Consider the following 19,556-nt stretch of genomic DNA (forward strand, 5'->3'; position numbering starts at 1 on the left):
ATGTGCGGGTTAGGTCGATTGGCCAGGTTAAAAATTGCCCCTTAGAATCCTGAGATGCATAGGTTAGAGGGATTAGCGGGTAAATATGTGGGGGTAGGGCCTGGGTGGGATTGTGGTCGGTGCAGACTCGATGGGCCCAATGGCCTCTTTCTGCACTGTAGGGTTTCTATGATTTCTATGAGGACACACAATAGCAAATTAGAGCTAATTAAGTGGACACAGTTGTAAACGTCCAGAGAATCAGTTTTGGTGATGTGGGTCAAATGGGAGAGTGGAAGGGTCAGAAGAGGGTGGGATGTGCAAATGAAGATGCTTTTGGAGTAGGAGGGAGTTGGTGCAGGAAAGCACTTGGTAATTAGAGCAATGTCACTGGGGTAGTGGTTTGTACACGGCGATGTCGGAATGTGTCAGGAAGTAAGAAGGCGGTTGTGAGGAAATAATAGTTATTTCCGGTAAAACCAGGTTTCTATCAGCACCAGATGGATCGATTTGCCCTTTGATGAGGTGATGGATGACAATTTATTGATCCCACCCATCAATAGTTGTATTGTGTGGAGAGAGCATTTGATGTTGTATTATACTCAGTTGTTGATGACGGTGACAGTGGGAGTTATTTAAACTGATGCGTTAAGACAGCTGTACTGTCACTGCAACAAACCTCGTTGGCTCCGGTGACTTTTCACAATGCATTTCTGTACCAAACTGCTGAATAACATTCACTATATTCTTTAACTGGCTGTATCAGCAAACTCACACATCAGTGAGGAATTACTGCAACTGGTGCCAATGCCAATGCCAACCGATGGCTAGCACTGGTTAGCACTGCTGCCTCACTGCGCCAGAGAACCGGGTTCGATTCCCGGCTTGGGTCACTGTCTGTGTGCATGTTCTCCTCGTGTCTGCGTGGGTTTCCTCTGGGTGCTTCCGTTTCCTCCCACAGTCCAAAGACGTGCTGGTTAGGTGAATTGGCCACGCTAAATTTCCCCTCAGTGTATTCAAACAGGCGCCAGAGTGTGGCGACTAGGGGATTTTCACAGTAACTTCATTGCAGTGTTAATGTAAGCCTACTCGTGACATTAATAAATAAACTTTACTTTACAATCTTTTTCTCCTCAAATACTGAGAGAAACTTTTACGGTCAGTTTTTATGTTCCCTGCAAGATTACTCTCGTACTCTATTTTCCTCATCTTAATCAACCCCTTGGTCCTCCTTTGCTGAATTCTAAACTGCTCCCAGTTCTCAAGTCGGTTGTTTTTCTCTGGTCAATTTGTCTGCTTCTTCCTTGGATCTAACACTATCACTAATTTCCCTTGTGAGCCCTGGTTTGACCACCATTCCCATTTTACCTTTGCACCTAACAGGAATAAACGAATGCTGCCGTTCACCTATGCACTGTTTGAACCTTTGCCATTGTCTATCCACCATCATTCCTTTAAATAATATTTCCCAATCCACCATAGCAAACTCGCACCTCATACCATCATTGTTTCCTTAAAGGTGGCACGGTGGCACAGTGGTTAGCACTCCTGCCTCACAGCGCCAGCGACCCAGGTTCAATTCCCAGCTTGGGTCACTGTCTGTGCGGAGTCTGCACATTCCCCCCGTGTCTGCGTGGGTTTCCTCCTGGTGCTCCGGTTTCCTCCCACAGTCCGAAAGACGTGCTGGTTAGGGTGCATTAGCCATGCTAAATTCTCCCTCAGTGAACCCAAACAGGCGCCGGAGTGTGGCGACTAGGGGATTTTCACAGTAACCTCATTACAGTGTTAACGTAAGCCTACTTGTGACACTAATACATAAAAAACTAAGCTAGTCTCAGAATCAACGATGTCACTCTCCACCTTGATGAAGAATTCTATCATGTTATGGTCGCTCGTCCCCAAGGGGTCTCTCACAACTAGATTGCCAATTATTGCTTTCTCATTACACAGTACCCAGTCTAGGATGGCCTGTTCTCTAGTTGGTTCCTTAACCTATTGGTCCAGAAAAACATCCCATGTGCACTCCAGGAATTCCTCCTCTATGGTATTGCAACTAATTTGATTTGTCCAATCTATATGCAGATTAAAGGTTTTGGGTTCAAGTCCCACTCTGTAAAGATGCACTTTCAGAGACTCAATTAACGAACACAGGAAGGATTTATTAATTAAGAATTGTACAGCAACCTTCTGGCTGCAGCTTGTTCCCTACATAGGACTCTGAAATTGGCCCCGCAGGTGGAGGAGGTGGTTAAGAAGGCGTATGGTGTGCTGGCCTTTATCAATCGAGGGATTGAGTTTAGGAGTCCGGGTATAATGATGCAGCTACATCAGACCCTCGTTAGACCCCACTTGGAGTACTGTGCTCAGTTCTGGTCGCCTCACTACAGGAAGGATGTGGAAAAGATTGAAAGGGTGCAGAGGAGATTTACAAGGATGTTGCCTGGATTGAGTGGCATGCCTTATGAGGATAGGCTGAGGGAGATTGGTCTTTTCTCCTTGGAGAGACGAAGGATGAGAGGAGACCTAATAGAGGTGTATAAGATGTTGAGAGGCATAGATCGGGTGGACTCTCAGAGGCTTTTTCCCAGGGTGGAAATGTCTGCTACAAGAGGACACAGGTTTAGGGTGCTGGGGGGTAGGTACAGGGGAGATGTTAGGGGTAAGTTTTTCACACAGAGGGTGGTGGGCGAGTGGAATCGGCTGCCGTCAGTGGTGGTGGAGGCAAACTCAATAGGGTCTTTTAAGAGACTCCTGGATGAGTACATGGAACTTAATAGGATGGAGGGTTATAGGTAGGTCGAGAAGGTAGGGATGTGTTCGGCACAACTTGTGGGCCGAAGGGCCTGTTTTGTGCTGTCGTTTTTCTATGTTCTATGTTTCTTGCCTCAGAGGGATCCACCCCCTGGGGGAGTTCCCTATTGGTTCCCCTGGCCAGGTGACCCTTAATCTGCTTTGTTGCTCTTAAAGGAACAATCACTGCATGCTCCAAAACTTCCAACACTTAATCTAAGCGGACTTTTCCAGTGCAGTTCTGAAGGAGTGCAGTATGCCTTCTCTGGGGGATGTATAAGATGATATCCACTCCATCTGACGAAGGGGCAGCGCTCCGAAAGCTAATGGCATTTGCTACCAAATAAACCTGTTGGACTTTAACCTGGTGTTGTTAAAACTTTTACTCGATGTATAAGATCCCAGGGCATTACTTTGGAGGAGAGCAGGGGGAGCCCATGTTTATCCCTCAATCACGCCACAAAAGAACTATCTAGTGATTAGCACATTGCTGTGGTGGGAGATTGCTGTGCCCAAAAATGGCTGCTGACTTTCCTACATTACAACAGTTGAGAAATGTTTCATTGGTTTCGAGGCCCACTGGGAGGTCCTGTGCAGCTATAGAAATGCAAGTCATTAAGTCTGTTTCAGTGTGAATGAGTGAAATATTAAAAATAAGCTAATGTTCCGCAGCTCAGGCAGTATCTGCCGAGTTTATATTTTCGTGACCTTTCACCAAAACTGAGATGAATGTGTCTCAAGGAGGCGTGAATGACAGAATGGCCAATGGGAGGTGGCCATTCACACCTCGTCTAGGTACATTTTTTGTCTCTTTATTAGCCTCATTGCCAATTCCAATCGCCTCGCATCATGAACCCTTTTATCATTTAATTTCACCAACCCGCCACTTTATCAAAGATCTTCCCTTTTGTCCTTCACTCTGTCCCCCCTCCCCTCCCTACTTGGCAGCGCATTCCAGACCCCCACCACCCTCTGTGTAAAAAACGTCCCTCTGATATCTGAGTTATACCTCGCCCCTCTCACCTTGAGCCCGTGACCCCTCGTGATCGTCACCTCCGACCCGGGGAAAAGCTTCCCACTGTTCGCCCTATCTATACCCTTCATAATTTTGTACACCTCGATTAGGTCTCCCCTCATTCTCCGTCTTTCCAGGGAGAACAAGCCCAGTTTACCCAATCTCTCCTCATAGCTAAGGCCCTCCATACCCGGCATTTACATTTCTACTTTCTCCCAGTTTTGAAGTACTGAGTGGCACAGTGGTCAGCACTGCTGCCTCACAGCGCCAGGCAGCTGGGTTCAATTCCAGCTTGGGCTGTGTGGAGTCTGCACGTTCTCCCCGTGTCTGCGTGGGTTTCCTCCGGGTGCTCCGGTTTCCTACCACAGTCCAAATATGTGCAGGTTAGGTGGATTGGCCGTGCTAAATTGCCCCTAGATGTGTAGGTTAGGTGGATTAGCCATGGTAAATGTGTGGGCTTACAGGGATAGGGTGCGGGACAGGGCTTGAGTAAGATGTCCTTTTGGAGAGACTGTTGGAAGTCTATGATGAAAGATCATTGACCTGAAATATGGATGGAATTCTCTGGCCATTCACGCTCCTGCTGGCGCTGCCAGAGAGGATGGAAAATTTGGTGCTCAGCCAAATCTAAAGTAAAGTTTAGTTTATTTATTAGTGTCACAAGTAGGCTTACGTTAACACTGAAATTAAGATGCTGTGAAAATCCCCTCGTCGCCACACTCCGGCGCCTGTTCGGTTACACTGAGGGAGAATTTAGCATGGCCAGTGCACCCTAACCAGCACGTCTTTCGGACTGTGGGAGAAAACCGGAGCACCCGGATGAAACCTGTGCAGACACGGGAGAACATGCGGACTCCACACAGACAGTGACCAACCCGGGAATCGAACCCAAGTCCCTGGTGCTGTGAGGCAGCAGTGCTAACCACTGTTCCGCTCCATTCACTCATTCTCTGTTCACTGCAGCGGGACTGGAGAATCCTGCTGGTGTGAATGGCCAGAGAGTTTCACCCATTAACTTTGTGTCACTCTCCACAGGTGTTGTCAGACTTGTTGGGTATCTCTAGCATTTCCTGTTGTTATTTCCAGCACAGTAAGAAGTCTCACAACACCAGGTTAAAGTCCAACAGGTTTATTTGATAGCATGAGCTTTCGGAGCACTGCCCCTTCATCAGGTGAGGGGCAATGACTCACCTGAGGAAGGAGCAGCGCTCCGAAAGCTTTTCCACATCATGGTTATTTCCAGCAGTATTATTCCTGTGTGAATTAATCGATATTGTTGCCTATCTGTCTCTAGGTTACATTCACAGTTACATCAGCCCCGTGGTGTATGAAAGCGGAGGGGAGAGTCTGACAACCCCCCAGCCTGTCTATACCAAAGTCGGCGAGGTCTATGGGGAGCCAGAGGGGCTGGGGCCCGACAGCCCGCAATCGGGGCTGGCCAGCGGCTACTTCAGCGGCGAGGCAGCGGTCAGCGAGGGCTACAGCATGGATGCCTTCTTCATCACGGATGGCCGGTCGAGGAGGAGCGGCAGCGGCGGCCGCCAGGCTGCCCAACGCCACCGCTGCGGGGAGTGCGGCAAGACGTACGCCACCTCGTCCAACCTGAGCCGCCACAAGCAGACCCACCGCAGCCTGGACAGCCAGCTGGCCCGCAAGTGCCCGACCTGCGCCAAGGTCTACGTCTCCATGCCAGCCCTCGCCATGCATGTCCTCACCCACGACCTCAAGCACAAGTGCGGCACCTGCGGCAAGGCTTTCAGCCGCCCCTGGCTGCTGCAGGGTCACCTGCGCTCGCACACAGGAGAGAAGCCCTTTGGCTGCGCCCACTGCGGGAAGGCCTTCGCTGACCGCTCCAACCTACGAGCACACATGCAGACACACTCTGCCTTCAAGCATTTCCGATGCAAGCGGTGCAACAAGACTTTCGCCCTGAAGTCCTACCTGAACAAGCACTATGAGTCTGCCTGCTTCAAGGGCCCCCAGGAGGGGGAGTCCTGAGAGATAAAAGAGAGACAGACGAATGCAAACCTCCTAAAGGGAGGGGGAGAAAAAAAAACTTCTCTCCACCTCAAAGCAATACTTCTTGAGATTACTTAAAAACTTGTTTTTTTTAATAAAAATAAATATATGCTGGATTTGCTCTTTTTTTGGAAAAGAAAAGAGAAAACTGCAACCACTTCAGAACTGTTGACATGACATGAAGATTATATTTTTGTCATGCACCAGGAACAAATTTTTTTTTGGATTGCTCTTTCTATACTTCAACCAACAATGGAAGAAAGAAGAATTGAAACAAAAGCACTGGGATCATTGCTGACTGTGGCGCACCCCTCTGTACATAGTCCTGTACAAAAAGGCATGTGCGTGCACAGGGACATGTATGCCACACGCAGGTATGGTCAGTCTCCCAGAACACGCCAACAACAAGTGCGACCATGCACCTGAGCATGAACATGCAGACATATGCATGCGCATGCAGATACATGCACATTTACAAATAAGGCATGTATGCACCCACACATACAACCGCACATACAGACATGGATACATATGCACGCACAGGTATAGTCACTCTTCCAGAACATGCCAACAACACGTGCTTACGGATGCATGCACACACATACACACACACAGGCACAAACACGCAAAGATGACCTCTGTATTTTTTATGCTGCTCTTTGCTACTGGACGGGATATATTTATTGCATCTTCCACGGCGACTGAATTGTACTCGACTTTTTCAAAAGGGTAAACTTTTTTTTCATTGATCCGAAGACAATGCAACATTTCCAAGTGTGTTCCCAGGACTGGGCCCGTCAGCCAGCAGTGAGTGTTAAGGCTGACCATTTTTTTTCTCAACAGATAAAGTAACACTTCGTGCCATTTCATTGAATTGATCTACAGTAGAATCTATCTACAGTGACCATGTAGATTGGCTGCCAAAAGTGAATGGAGTCTCCTACACGCATACAACCTTAGCAGTTGGTGCTGGAATCCTGTGCTACCCAAAGCTAACTAGCAACTTAAGCGGTTGATTAGTCAGCAACAGGTATGGAATAGAAGTAAAGACATTATTGCTGCAAGTTATATTCATCTCAACATAGAATTTGCAACACAGAAGAAAGCCTTGAAGAAAGTTTTGACAAAGGGTCATCTGGACTCGAAACGTCAGCTCTTTTCTCTCCTTACAGATGCTGCCCAGACCTGCTGAGATTTTCCAGCGTTTTCTCTTTTGGGTTACAGAAGAAAGCCATTTAGCCCAGCTGGTGTAAGCAGCGTTTATATCCATACCAGCCTTCTCTAATCATAATTTATCAAACCACATCAGTATTACTCTTATTGATTCATCTTTCGAGGCCGTGTTAAAATTCTCCCTCAGTGTAACCCGAACAGGCACCGGAGTGTGGCGACTGGGGGATTTTCACAGTAACTTCATTGCAGGGTTAATGTAAGCCTGCTTGTGACACCAATAAATAAACTTTAAACTTTTCATAACCTGGAGATCAGAGCTGCGCACAGTGCGTCAAATCTAGTCTACCCAAGGGTTCTATGCAAATTTAACAAACTATCCCTGCTTTTTAATTCTATTCCTTTACAAATGAACTCCAGTGCTTTGTTTGAAGTATTTATGGCCTTCTGAACTTGTATCCCTACTTTCAGTAATGTGTTCAGTAACCTCTAAATCCCATGACCCCGTGTAGACTTTGATATAAGGAGTTTGTGGTCTTATTCCTCTTACCAAAATGCAGAACCCCCCACTAATCTATCTAATTTCCTTCATTATTTGAACATGTATCCTACGTTTTCTGGTATTTTAGAATCATAGAATCCCTACAGTGCAGAAGAAGGCCATTCAGCCCATCAAGTCTGCACCGACCACAGGCTCTATCTCAACCTGGCCCTATTCCCGTAACCCCACGTATTTACCCTTCTAGTCCCCCTGACACTAAGGGGCAATTTATCACGGCCAATCCGCCCAACCTGCACATCTTCGGACTGCAGGAGGAAACCCGCACAGACACCGGGAGAACGTGCAAACTCCGCACAGACAGTGACCCGAGGCCAGAATTGAACCCGGGTCCCTGGCGCCGTGAGGTGTCAGTGCTAACCACTGTGCCACCGTGCTGCCCTTTTGATTCAGCTTTCCTGTCACGCAGCTGGTAATTGGATCGGCTTTCTTGAATTACTTGTACAATTCTTACCGTCAAGATGAATATAACTTGTGCAGCTGCGTTCCGAATTTTAGACCCCCCTCTTTGGTGGAGCAGCTGAGTTTACAGTAACCACACGGAACTGACTCTATGCTCGACCACAGACAAAGTGACCAACTGGGGATAACTTTGGCATTGCAGACTGACGGTCATCTGCACTGCCTTGCCAACATTGACCACACTTTGAAAGTAAGTCATTGGCTGTGAAACATTTTGGGATGTCCTGGGGGGTTGGGGCGTAATGGGGGAGCGGGTGGGAGGGGGGGGGCGAGGGGTGGCGGGAGGGGAGTGTGAAAGGTGCTATAGAAACGCGAGTTCATTCTCCGTTGGCCGAATCAATCACTATAACTGGATTCTACTGTATTTGAGCATTGTAAAGTATTGTTATGATTATTTATTATTATTGTTAATACTAAAGGGGTACTTTTTTTTTCCATGGAACAATATTTCTGAAGGTGTAAACCCTTATATAATTTCCGTGCTGAAGTCAGACCGAAATGATTGATTGTGTGTGTGTTTTAACGTCACCCACACTGCACTGCGAATGTGCCAACCAAGTCTTCTTGCCATGAAATGGTGCCCCTTTCAATTTATTGAGCCAATCACCTATGAGCCATGGATTGTTAACCCTTGTGTTGCCAAAGCGCTTGCCACTTTGAAGAAAAAAAATGTTTTTTTTTAAGTTTACGCAGCTATTTATGTATTTAACTATTTATGTATTTAACTATTTATGTATTTAATTATTTATTTATTCATGTCACATATTTATGAGGCGCGAACATCACTGAGAGGGCTGGGAGTTTGTGCTGAATTCCTGACAGCTCTGAACTATTCTTTTTTTAAGCACGGTTAAGGGTTTTAAACTATTTTGTTGTACTTGTTGCAGTGCATGGGTCACTTGAGAAAAGACAGTTTGGAGAATTGAGTGAATGTCGATATTGTAAATAAGGCACTATGCTGTATTCCAGCAATAATTCGATGATGCATGGCTTTCCTCCCTCGTCTAGTTTATTATATCTTTAACAAGAGAATGCAGGGATTGACTGCAGTGTTACTTAACAATGGAAATCAGGGACCTCGCAGGGGGTGGAGCAAGCATCTGCGGACAAAGCATTAAAGTAGTCTTCCTTTGGTCACAAGGTCTGTGTCAGGCTGCTGTTGTGCTCTTTGCCTCATCTTACGCCCACGGGAGATTTTGCGGGGCGGTGGGGAGGGAGGGGAGGGGGGGGCGGGGGGAGGATACATGATCATTTACTCTTTCTTCACCAGGACATTTGGTAATCTGGTTCTCAGTATCTGTTTCACTCTGTTGAGCCTCTCACTAATCTCCCCTGGGCTAATTTGATGGGTGTGAACTATATAATCATTGTTCTCTCCGCCTCCCTCCAATTTTCTCCCCTCGTAGGATCGGGAGGTGGACATTCAACCCCTCAAACCTGTCCCACCATCCACTTCGATCAGGACTGATTGTATCTTAACTCCACCTACCTTCCTTGGTTCCTTGTCAAAACAAAGGGTGGAATTTTCCCGTCCCGTTCTGGGAATCGTAACGGGCGGGACGGAAACTTCGGCGGACCGTGCAAAGGAGGTCCATTGACCTTGGATGGAAATTTCCAGTCTTGGGGGCATGATCGGCTGGAAAATCCCACCCAAAATCGATCAACGTCAGGTTTTGGGGGCGCGGAGGGTTGGGGGTGGGGGGGGGGGTGGTGGATGAGGGCAGAGAGTTTCACATTGCCACTGCCCATTGTGTGAACAGGTGGATCCTGACATCACACCTCAACAAGCAACCTCTAATTACCGGGTTAAACTCCCTCGCTCTGTACTCCCCGCTCCAATGAGAGCAAATAGTTTCTCTCTGTATACCCCTCTATTCAATTAATCACCTTAAACACTTCCTGAATTTGCTGACTGGAATAGAACAGTCACATTGTAAAACAGAATCTCATCCAAGTGTCCATCCTTCACACCTTGACCCCTCCCCCCGGTGCAGTGAATCGAGGTAAACTATTTGACCTGAGGGGGCATCACAGCTGAGTGCAGGTCCTACTTGCTGGTTAGCAATTGGGACAGGTTGATGTTAGTTCCCTGATGCCTGGCTACCTGTCCCAGAGTAGCTCACCCTGCGCTGGAAAGCTGGTTTGTGAGAATCACTTCCTTATTCCACAGGAACTCTGCTGCATCAGAAACCTACCTGGCTTTTAGAGTTACTCTGCCCTCTAGTGGGAATTGCCAGTATTTTAACTGTTCGTACCATTGGCTTCTCGATCTCACTGCAAAACCAGTTCTGGGAGATCTGCAATGATTTTTACTTTAAACTTCATTTCCAACATTATTTTTATAAGTACAGATTTGATTAGATTCAGTGTGTCACGTGTTGTGGTTGAGTTACAAAAGATATAACTCGTACTCTCTGACCTCATCCTGGTCCATCAATGCCTCATTGTTAAAATCCTGATCCTTATGTTCAAATCCCGCCGGGATCCCACCTCTCCCTAACCCTGGAACACAGGGCGGCACAGTGGCACAGTGGTTAGCACTGCTGCCTCACAGCACCAGGGACCCTGGGTTCGATTCCCGGCTTGGGTCACTGTCTGTGTGGAGTTTGCACATTCTCCCCGTGTCTGCGTGGGTTTCCTCCGGGTGCTCCGGTTTCCTCCCACAGTCCAAAGATGTGTGGGTTAGGTTGATTGGCCATGCTAAAAATTGCCCCTTAGTGTCAGGAGGACTAGCTGGGGTAAATATACGTGGACCTATAGGGATAGGGCCTGGGTGGGATTGTGGTTGGTGCAGACTCAATGGGCTGAATGGCCTCCTTCTGCACTGTAGGGATTCTATGATGATAACCCTCTGAGATCTCTGCACTCCCCTGCTTCTCGCCTCTTGTGCATTCCTCACCCACTTTATAGCCGTGCCTTCAGTCATCTCTGCCCGAAGCTCTGGAATTTCCCTCGCTAAACCTCACTGCCACCTCTCTACCTCTCCCTTCAAATGCTCCTGAAAACCTACCTCTGGGACCAAGTGTTTGGTCATCTGTCCAAATGTCTCCTCCTTTGGTTCAGTGTCAATTTTCAGTCCAACTTTGCCCCTGTGAAGCACCTTCGGATGTTTTACTGGATTGAAGGGGACGATATAAATGCAAGTTGTTGTCAGGATGCTGATGATTCCGGCGAGACAAGTGGCGTCCCAACCACTTGTTGGCCTCATCCCCTGCTTACCTCACACTGGCTGTCCGTGACTCAGCAATATCTGCCCCCTAATGTCTTCCCTGTCCACGACAGCAGTCTCTAATAGCAACTCTCCTAATTGCAACCTGATATCCCTCATAGCCCCTTTACCCACTCAGTTGCTTCAGGGGATGCAAGGAAATTGTCCCTGGCATAAAATAAGTGTATCGGGGAGGGGTGGGGGGGGGGGGGAGAGGGGGGGGGAGGGTTTGCCTAAGTGGGGAGTGAGAGAGGTCTGAGGCAGGAGAGGCGGAAGGTTTTCTCAGGATATTGTGTATTTTAAATATCTCACAACAACACAGGGATGACTCGAGCTTCTAAGTGTGCCATAGTTTTAAAATATCTCTGCACCATGCTCACAGCTCAGCTTCTCCGAGCTTCTGCTTACTTTGCTCCAAGTCCACACCCAGCCTTAACTAATCGAGCACAGTGAGCATGGATCAGTTACCAGACTGACTTAATCAAAGGCAGAACAATTGAATATTTCAGCAGGGTGCAATGACAGGCACTCCTGGCCCATGAGGATCATAAACACCATACACATTTTTATTAAACAGATTACCTGCCCGGCTTCCCTGACTGTTTAAAACTGCAGCCCACCAGATCCGGGCAAAACAGATGTTTCCTGAGAAGAAGGATTTGTCCTATGAAGAAAGGTTGAAGGTTGGGCTTGAAGTTGAAAAGATTGGGAGTTGACTTCATTGGAACATGAGATTCTGAGGGGGCTTGACAGTGCGGATGATGAGAAGATGTTTCCCCCTTGCGAGGTCACCTAGAACCAGGGAGCCTACTTTCACAATCAGGCATCTCCCATTCAGGGTGACCAGCCATCCTGTACTTTGTGGGACCCTCCCATAATTGAGATGGTTGTCCCGTGTCCCGAAGTTGTTCGATGCTGAGGTGCTGTTAGTCCATATTTTCAAACCATTGCTTCGGACACTGCCTCTGATGACATGGTTTCAGGAGTGCCTTGATTTACATGCATAAGCATTGCACTCTCCCTCCTCATGGTCCACTCCCATAGTCCGGGACCCCCCTCTCTCCCCCCCCCCCCACCCCCACCCCGGATAACCCCTCTACTCCCACAGTGCGGACAGCCCCATCCCTGGCCCTATGTTTCTGCATGGCAAAGTGTACCTTATTTTCTTTCACTAGGAGTTGGTCCCATTTAAGTTGGGAATGAGGAGGAATTTTTCCTTTCAGAGGGCGCTTAGACTATGGAATTCCCTTTCTCAGAGAGGCTGGGTCATCGAACCGATTCCAGCCTGAGATAGAAAGATTTCTAATCAACAAAGGGATCAAGGGTGACTGGGGGCCAGACAAGGAAAGTGGAATCAAAGTCACAATCAGATCAGCCATGAGTAGGTTGGGCTTGAAGTTGAAAAAACTTGGCGGCACGGTGGCACAGTGGTTAGCACTGCTGCCTCACGCCTCCAGGGACCTGGGTTCGATTCCAGCCTTGGATGACTGTGTGGAGTTTGCACATTCTCCCCGTGTCTGCATGGATTTCTTCCGGGCCACAGTCCAAAGATGTGCAGGTTAAGTGGATTGGCCATGATAAATTGCCCCTTAGTGTCCAAAGATGTGTAGGTTGAATGGATTAGCCATGGTAAATATATGGGGTTGCAGGATAGGGCGGGGGAGAGGGCCTGGGTACAATGCTCTGTCAGAGAATCGGTGCAGACTTGATGGGCCAAATGGCCTCCTTCTGCACTGTAGGGATTCTATTAAAAACTCTCCTTCAAAATAGAACCGGGGTAGACAGGCCTTGGTTTAACATCTCATCCAAAAGGCAGAAGTGGCAGGGGGTTAGAATGGGTGCATGTGACCAAGTTCAGGCCTACATAACAAGACTAATGGACACCGTGGTGACTTTTAAAAGCCTGACTGACAGCAGTTAGCACCCGGGAACATCACGTACAGTAGACTGAGGTTCCACTGCCCAGGGAGCAAGTTCCGGCTGCAGCGCAGACTGGAAACATTGGATATTTCTGATACAATCCTGAAACTTACAACCCAGTGAAAAGTGGAACACATGGTGATATCTGAGGGCTGGTCTACCCCTTACGGGGAGAGGAGGTGGTGAGAGTACTTGTTTGAGGGCTGGAGGGAGGGCAGTAATGTGAGTTACTTCCCCTTTCACCATCAGGAACAATGTTTATGAAATTAATATTCATAACTTGTCACACTGCAAACTCCAGGAAAAAACACAGCAACTGGAATAAAAATGCTGAGTGAGCAATTTCAACCCAGGGTCAACATTCTCTGAAAGCACTAACAGCAATCTTCACAGAACCTGCATTAAAGGACATTGTCCTATCTTCTGTCGTATGTGATGACCACAAATCATTTTATAGATTATAAGCTCAAAAACTATTTAAAATATATGGTCAAAAGTAATGGAACATTCAACCTAGATTTCTGAGTCTGATTCAGATGCTGCCATTAGCTTCTCTCTCTGTCATTTCTCACTCATTCTGATATCCTCCTCTCTCTCTCCCATTCCCTCTTTTTCTACTATTCCCTCTCTCCATTCCTCATTCTCTGACTCTCCCAGTGTTACCCTCCTCACTCTTTCCTGTCCTCTCTCTCTCCCATGTTCTTTCTCTGCTATCTCCCCTCTCCATTTCCTATTTCCTCTCTCCCTCTTGTTGATATCCTTCTTTCTGTTTTCTCCCACTCTCTTTGCTATCCCTCTATCTCTCCTGTTCTTTCTCTGCTATCCCCTCTCTCTTGCCTGTTCTCTCGCTCTTTAGTTGCCATCTCTCTCTGTTCTCTCTCTCTCTCTGTTATCCCTCTATCTCTCCTGCTCTCTCGCTCTTCCATCCCCTCCCCAACTTGTATTCTCTCTCTCTGTGATTGCCATCTCTCTCTGTTCTCTCTCTCTCTCTCTGCTATCCCCTCTTTCTTTGCTATCCCTCTATCTCTCCTGTTCTCTCTCTCTGCTATCCCACTCTCTCTCATCTCACTTCCTCTCCCTGCTGTCCTCCACTCTCTCATTGTCTCTCCCCCTCTGCTACCCTCCTCTCTCTCTCTCTTCTTTTCTATTTATATAACTCACATAGCTGGCATTATAGTTAGTTTTAGAAAAAGTAATTTTGTATATAAAGCAAAAATGTATATTCTGCTGCATCAGTTTGTACTTGCACTCTGTTTTTATTGTACACTCCACAGTGTTACAAGATGTACACAGTTTCTGGAATTTTCCATACTATTTTATTCTTTATAAAGAAAACAGGATTTGAACACACAACTGTAGAAAGCACAATTGTACCAAACCTCTTTGCCAAACTTCAAAAGGAGAATAAAGGATTTAAATATCTCTCTCCCTTGTGTTTACTTTAGGGCTTTTCTTTATGTGGTTGCATGTGTTGGCATGGACCTGTTCTTCTTTGTGACCCTGAAGACTCAAGGAGTCAAGGTTCACGGTCATGGGGTCATTAGTTCATGCCGTGGGATCTTTCCTGTCTATTGTTCAGAAATGTTCACCCTGGAGCACAGGATCAAAATGAAAATGTTTTAATCACCTCTCTCGGGGCATCAAATAAGTTCATCAACTTTAGCACCAACATGCAAGGTGACTACATTGAAATTGAGGAAGATCCTCCCTGAGCAACCCTACAGCTCTGGACCTCAGCACACCTTACACTGTCTCTGACATTATTCTTGGATTCCCAACTCTGCTGTTGATTGTATTTCTTCTGATAGTGTCTTATATTCATCTTTACCTGGTTGGGGTTTGTATTCCTCTTGATGTCCTGTCACAGTTTAGTTTGCTGCACACTTACCTTTTCTGTGTTGTTCAACTCATCGAACTATAGGAGACCTGTGCAATATAATGTTTCTATAATTCTATGATGCTATGCTCCAGTTTCCTCCCACAGTCCAAAGATGTGCAGGTTAGGTGGATTCGCCATGCTAAATTGTCCCTTAGTGTTCCTGATCTTTGAAAGAACTCTCTAATTATTCCCAGTCCTCCACTCTTTCCTCAGAGCCTGCAAATTTTTCTTCTTCAAGTAGAGTCTATATCCAATTCCTTTTGGAATTCCTTTTGGGGCGGCATGATGGCTTAGAGGTTAGCACTGCTGCCTCACAGCGCCAGGGTCCCGGGTTCAATTCTGGGCTTGGGTGACTGTCTATGCAGTTTGCACATTCTCCCCGTGTCTGCGTGGGTTTCCTCCGGCTGCTCTGGTTTCATCTTACACTTCAAAGATGTGCGGATTAAGTTGACTGGCCATTCCATCTGTAGAATTCCCTGCCCAGTGAAGCAGTTGAGGCTACCTCATTGAATGTTTTTAAGGCAAGGATAGATAAATTTTTGAACAGTAAAGGAATTAAGGGTTATGGTGAGCGGGCGGGTAAGTGGAGCTGAGTCCACGAAAAGATCAGCCATGATCTTATTGAATGGCGGAGCAGGCTCGAGGGGCCAGAAGGCCTACTCCTGCTCCTAGTTCTTATGTTCTTAAATTGTCCTTAGTGTCAAGGAAATTAGCAGAGCAAATACATGGGATTACAGGGATAGGGCCTGGGTGGGATTGTTGTTGTTGCAGGCTCGATGGGTCCAATGACCTTCTTCTGCAATATAGTGAATCTATAATTCTATGATTCTATGCTCCAGTTTCCTCCCACAGTCCAAAGATATGCAGGTTAGGTGGATTCGCCATGCTAAGTTGTCCCTTAGTGTTCCAAGTTGGGTGTATTGGCCATGGTAAATGTTTGGCGTAACGGGAATAGGGCGGCAGGAGAGGGTCTGGGTAAGATACTCTATCAGAGAGGCGGTGCAGACTCCTTCTGTACCTTAGGGATTCTCTGATTCTATGATTCACTGCCCCCCTGGCATTGAGGACAGTCCCTGTGTGGATCCCTGGTGCTGTGAGGCAGCAGTGCTAACCACTGTGCCACCGTGCTGCCCCACTGAAATCAATGGGTTCAAACAAAAACAGAGATTTTGTTTGAACCCATTGATGGGTGCTGGAAACCAGAATTTGTCACCCAGATGTTGCCAGCCCTGTTGAGCATTTACCGGCTTAGGTCGCTGTCTGTGCGGAGTCTGCATGTTCTCCCCGTGTCTGCATGGGTTTCCTCCGGGCGCTCCGTTTCCTCCCACAGTCCGAAAGACATGCTGGTTAGGGTGCATTGGCCGTGCTAAATTCTCCCTCAGTGTACCCGAACAGGCGCCGGAGTGTGGCGACTAGGGGATTTTCACAGTAACTTCATTGCAGTGTTAATGTAAGCCTACTTGTGACACTAATAAATAAATAAACTTAACTTAACTGTTAATCTGGCAGCTTCGACAGACAGCAGGTCAATCCATTCCGCCAACTTCTTAAACCTTGGGCGAGAGTGAAATATTTGATCTGTTTATTTATTTTCCAGGAATGGCAAGCTCACTGCAATGTCGATGTGGATATATCACCTTTCTTCCCAAATCCTATCAGTACTGTTGGATACCCAGCTCCCATTTCTGCCACTTGGAACATCATTGTCTCGGAGATTCCCTCCCGGTCACACATCATCCCCTCCTTCATCTCCCGAATCCCCTTCCTTAAGAACAGCATTGTGTTCTTCACCAGCACTTCCTCAAGGGCAGCTCAGTGTGGGCGATGAAGGCTGGCTTCAACAGAGACTCATAACATAGAAACAGAGAAACTAGAAGCAGGAGGAAGCCATTCGGCCCTTCGAGCCTGCTCCACCATTCATCACAATCATGGCTGATTATCGAATTCAATATCCTGATCTCCCCCCTTTCCCCCATGTCCCTTGATCCCTTTAGCCCCAAGAGCGACATCTAATTTCTTCTTGAAATCAGACAACGTTTTGGCCTCAACTACTTTCTGTGGGAGTGAATTCCACACATTCACCACTCTCTGGGTGAAGACATTTCTCCTCACCACAGTTCTGAATGGTTTGCCCCTTATCCTCAAACTATGACCCTTAGTTCCGGACTTCCCCCGCTGCCCTACGCATCTCAGGACTCTACGGGGCAATTTTTAACCTGGCCAATCAACCTAACCCGCACATCTTTGGACTGTGGGAGGAAACCGGAGCACCCGGAGAAAACCCACGCAGACACGAGGAGAATGTGCAAACTCCACACAGACAGTGACCCGAGCCGGGAATCGAACCCGGGACCCTGTGACGCAGCAGGGCTAACCACTGTGCTACCGTGCCATATGAGGAGAGATTGGGCAGTTGGGGCTTAAACTCGCTGGAGTTTAGAAGGATGAGGGGGGATCTGATCGAGGTATATAAAATACTAAAGGGATTGATAGAGTAAATGTAGATCAAATGTTTCCCCTTGTGGGGCAATCTAGAACAAGAGGTCACAGGTATAGGCTGAGAGGCGGTAGATTTAAAGCTGAGAAAAGGAGGAACTACTTCTCGCGGAGGGTGGTGAATTTGTGGAACTCGCTGCCCCATAGCGCAGTGGAGTCTGAATCATTAAGTGGTTTCAAGAAGGAGATAGATAGGTTTCTGATTTTAAAGGTTGGGTTAAAGGGATATGGGGAACAGGTGGGGAGGTGGATTTGAGACCAGGGAGAGATCAGCCATGATCTGATTCAATGGCGGAGCAGACTCGAAGGGCTGAATTTGCCGACTTCTGCTCCTAATTCCTATGTTCCGATGTAATGTAGGAAACGCAGCTGGCAATTTGAATACAGCAGACTGCCACAAATATGATGACCTGGGTTATTTTTTTAATAATGTTTGCTGAGGGATAAATATTGGCCAGGTCATTGGGTGAGCCCCTTTGCTAAGATAACCAAACAGCAATCGAATAGCTGGTGGGAACATTGCTGATTGTTTCAGTTGATACCCTATCAAGGGGATGTATGTTCATTACACCGTGCACAGCTCAGGGGCCCCCAATATTTGAGCAATGTCGAAACAGAGACGGCTTTTAACCTCCAGATAAATTGAGAGAGAAATAGATCACGGGTGTGAAAGGGAACAGATTCATTAAGTGCTGTGTGAGAAAACACCATGGGTTTAAAGCCTATAATGGAAGAGGTGGACTCAATTTACACTTCCCCAGAATTATTCTTCCTCTCATTCTCCCTGTGCGTCCCACCCCCACACTCCCTTTAGTTTCCTACTGGACTCTAAAATGGAAGTGCAGTCGTTCTCTCGTAACACATCACATTTTTGTGGATTGCTGGGGGAAAATAAATAAGGGAAAAGAGAATTCGTTATTACTTAATTTTGCTCGGAAAAGTGGCAGGAAAGATCTATGGACGCAGCTGAAAGGAAGTGGGTTCCAGGGAATTTCATTAAGGAAGGGTTTTATGTGGCTGTTCTTGAACATCCAGTCCCTTCGTCAAACTAATACAACAAGAGACTGAGTTCTAAGGACCTTCTGAAAAATTGCTGCATAATTCAACATAATTACCACACGGCTGATGATTCAGAGACATAGTTGAAATCCCAACATGACCAATTTGCTAAATAAATCTAGAATATCAACAGGTAGCCATGGTACCAGACTGACATTAAAAACCCGTCTGGTTCATTGGTTAACTGATCCCCATTTCAGGAGAGGAGAGAGGCCCACTCTCCTTACCCAGTCCGCTCTACGTGACTCCAGGTCCACATCAATGTGGTTGGTTTGACATGTTAGAAGAATGAGAGGGGATCTCATTGAAGCATTTCAAATTCTGACAGGGCTGGACAGACCGGATGCAGAGACATTGTTTCCCCTGGCTGGCAAGGGGGTGTAGGACCAGGGGGGACACAGTCTCAGGAGGCGGGCTAGAACCAGGGGGGACACAGTCTCAGGAGGCGGGCTAGAACCAGGGGGGACACAGTCTCAGGAGGCGGGCTAGGACCAGGGGGGACACAGTCTCAGGAGGCAGGCTAGGACCTAGATGAGGAGAAATTTCTTTATTCAGAGTGTGGTGAACCTGTGGAATTCTCTACCACAGAAAGATGTGGAGGTAAGCCACTGAATGTATTTCAGAAAGAAATAGATAGATTACTAGACATGGAAACATAGAAAAAGGAAGCAGGAGTAGGCTGTTCAGGCCTTTGAATGTGCTCCACCATTCATTTTGATCACGGCTGATCATCAAAATCAATATTCTGATCCCCTCTTCCCCCCATATCCCTTTAGCCCCCAAGAGCTTTATCTAATTTCTTCTTGAAATCACACAACATTTTGGCCTCAACTACATTCTGTGGTAGTGAATTCCACACATTCACCACTCTCTGAGTGAAAGGGTTTCTCCTCCCTTCAGTTCTAAGAGGTTTACCCCTTATCCTCAAACAATGACCACTAGTTCTGGACTCCCCCACCATCGGGAACATTCTTTCTGAATCTTCTCTGTCTAATCCTGT

At 47.1% G+C, this 19,556-nt stretch overlaps 1 protein-coding gene across 1 annotated transcript in view; it reads left to right on the top strand.

The window, feature by feature from the left end:
- Positions 1 to 5,782, top strand: part of LOC144508716 (transcriptional repressor scratch 1-like) — a 40,871-nt gene extending 35,089 nt beyond the window's left edge. Inside the window, exon 2 of the mRNA XM_078237025.1 lies at positions 5,079 to 5,782. Coding sequence (XP_078093151.1) covers positions 5,079 to 5,782 — 704 coding nt within the window. The remainder of the gene's footprint in view (positions 1 to 5,078) is intronic.
- Positions 5,783 to 19,556: the final 13,774 nt, after the last annotated feature.

The sequence above is a fragment of the Mustelus asterias genome, chromosome 20 (genome assembly GCF_964213995.1).
Source record: "Mustelus asterias chromosome 20, sMusAst1.hap1.1, whole genome shotgun sequence".
NCBI lineage: Eukaryota > Metazoa > Chordata > Chondrichthyes > Carcharhiniformes > Triakidae > Mustelus > Mustelus asterias.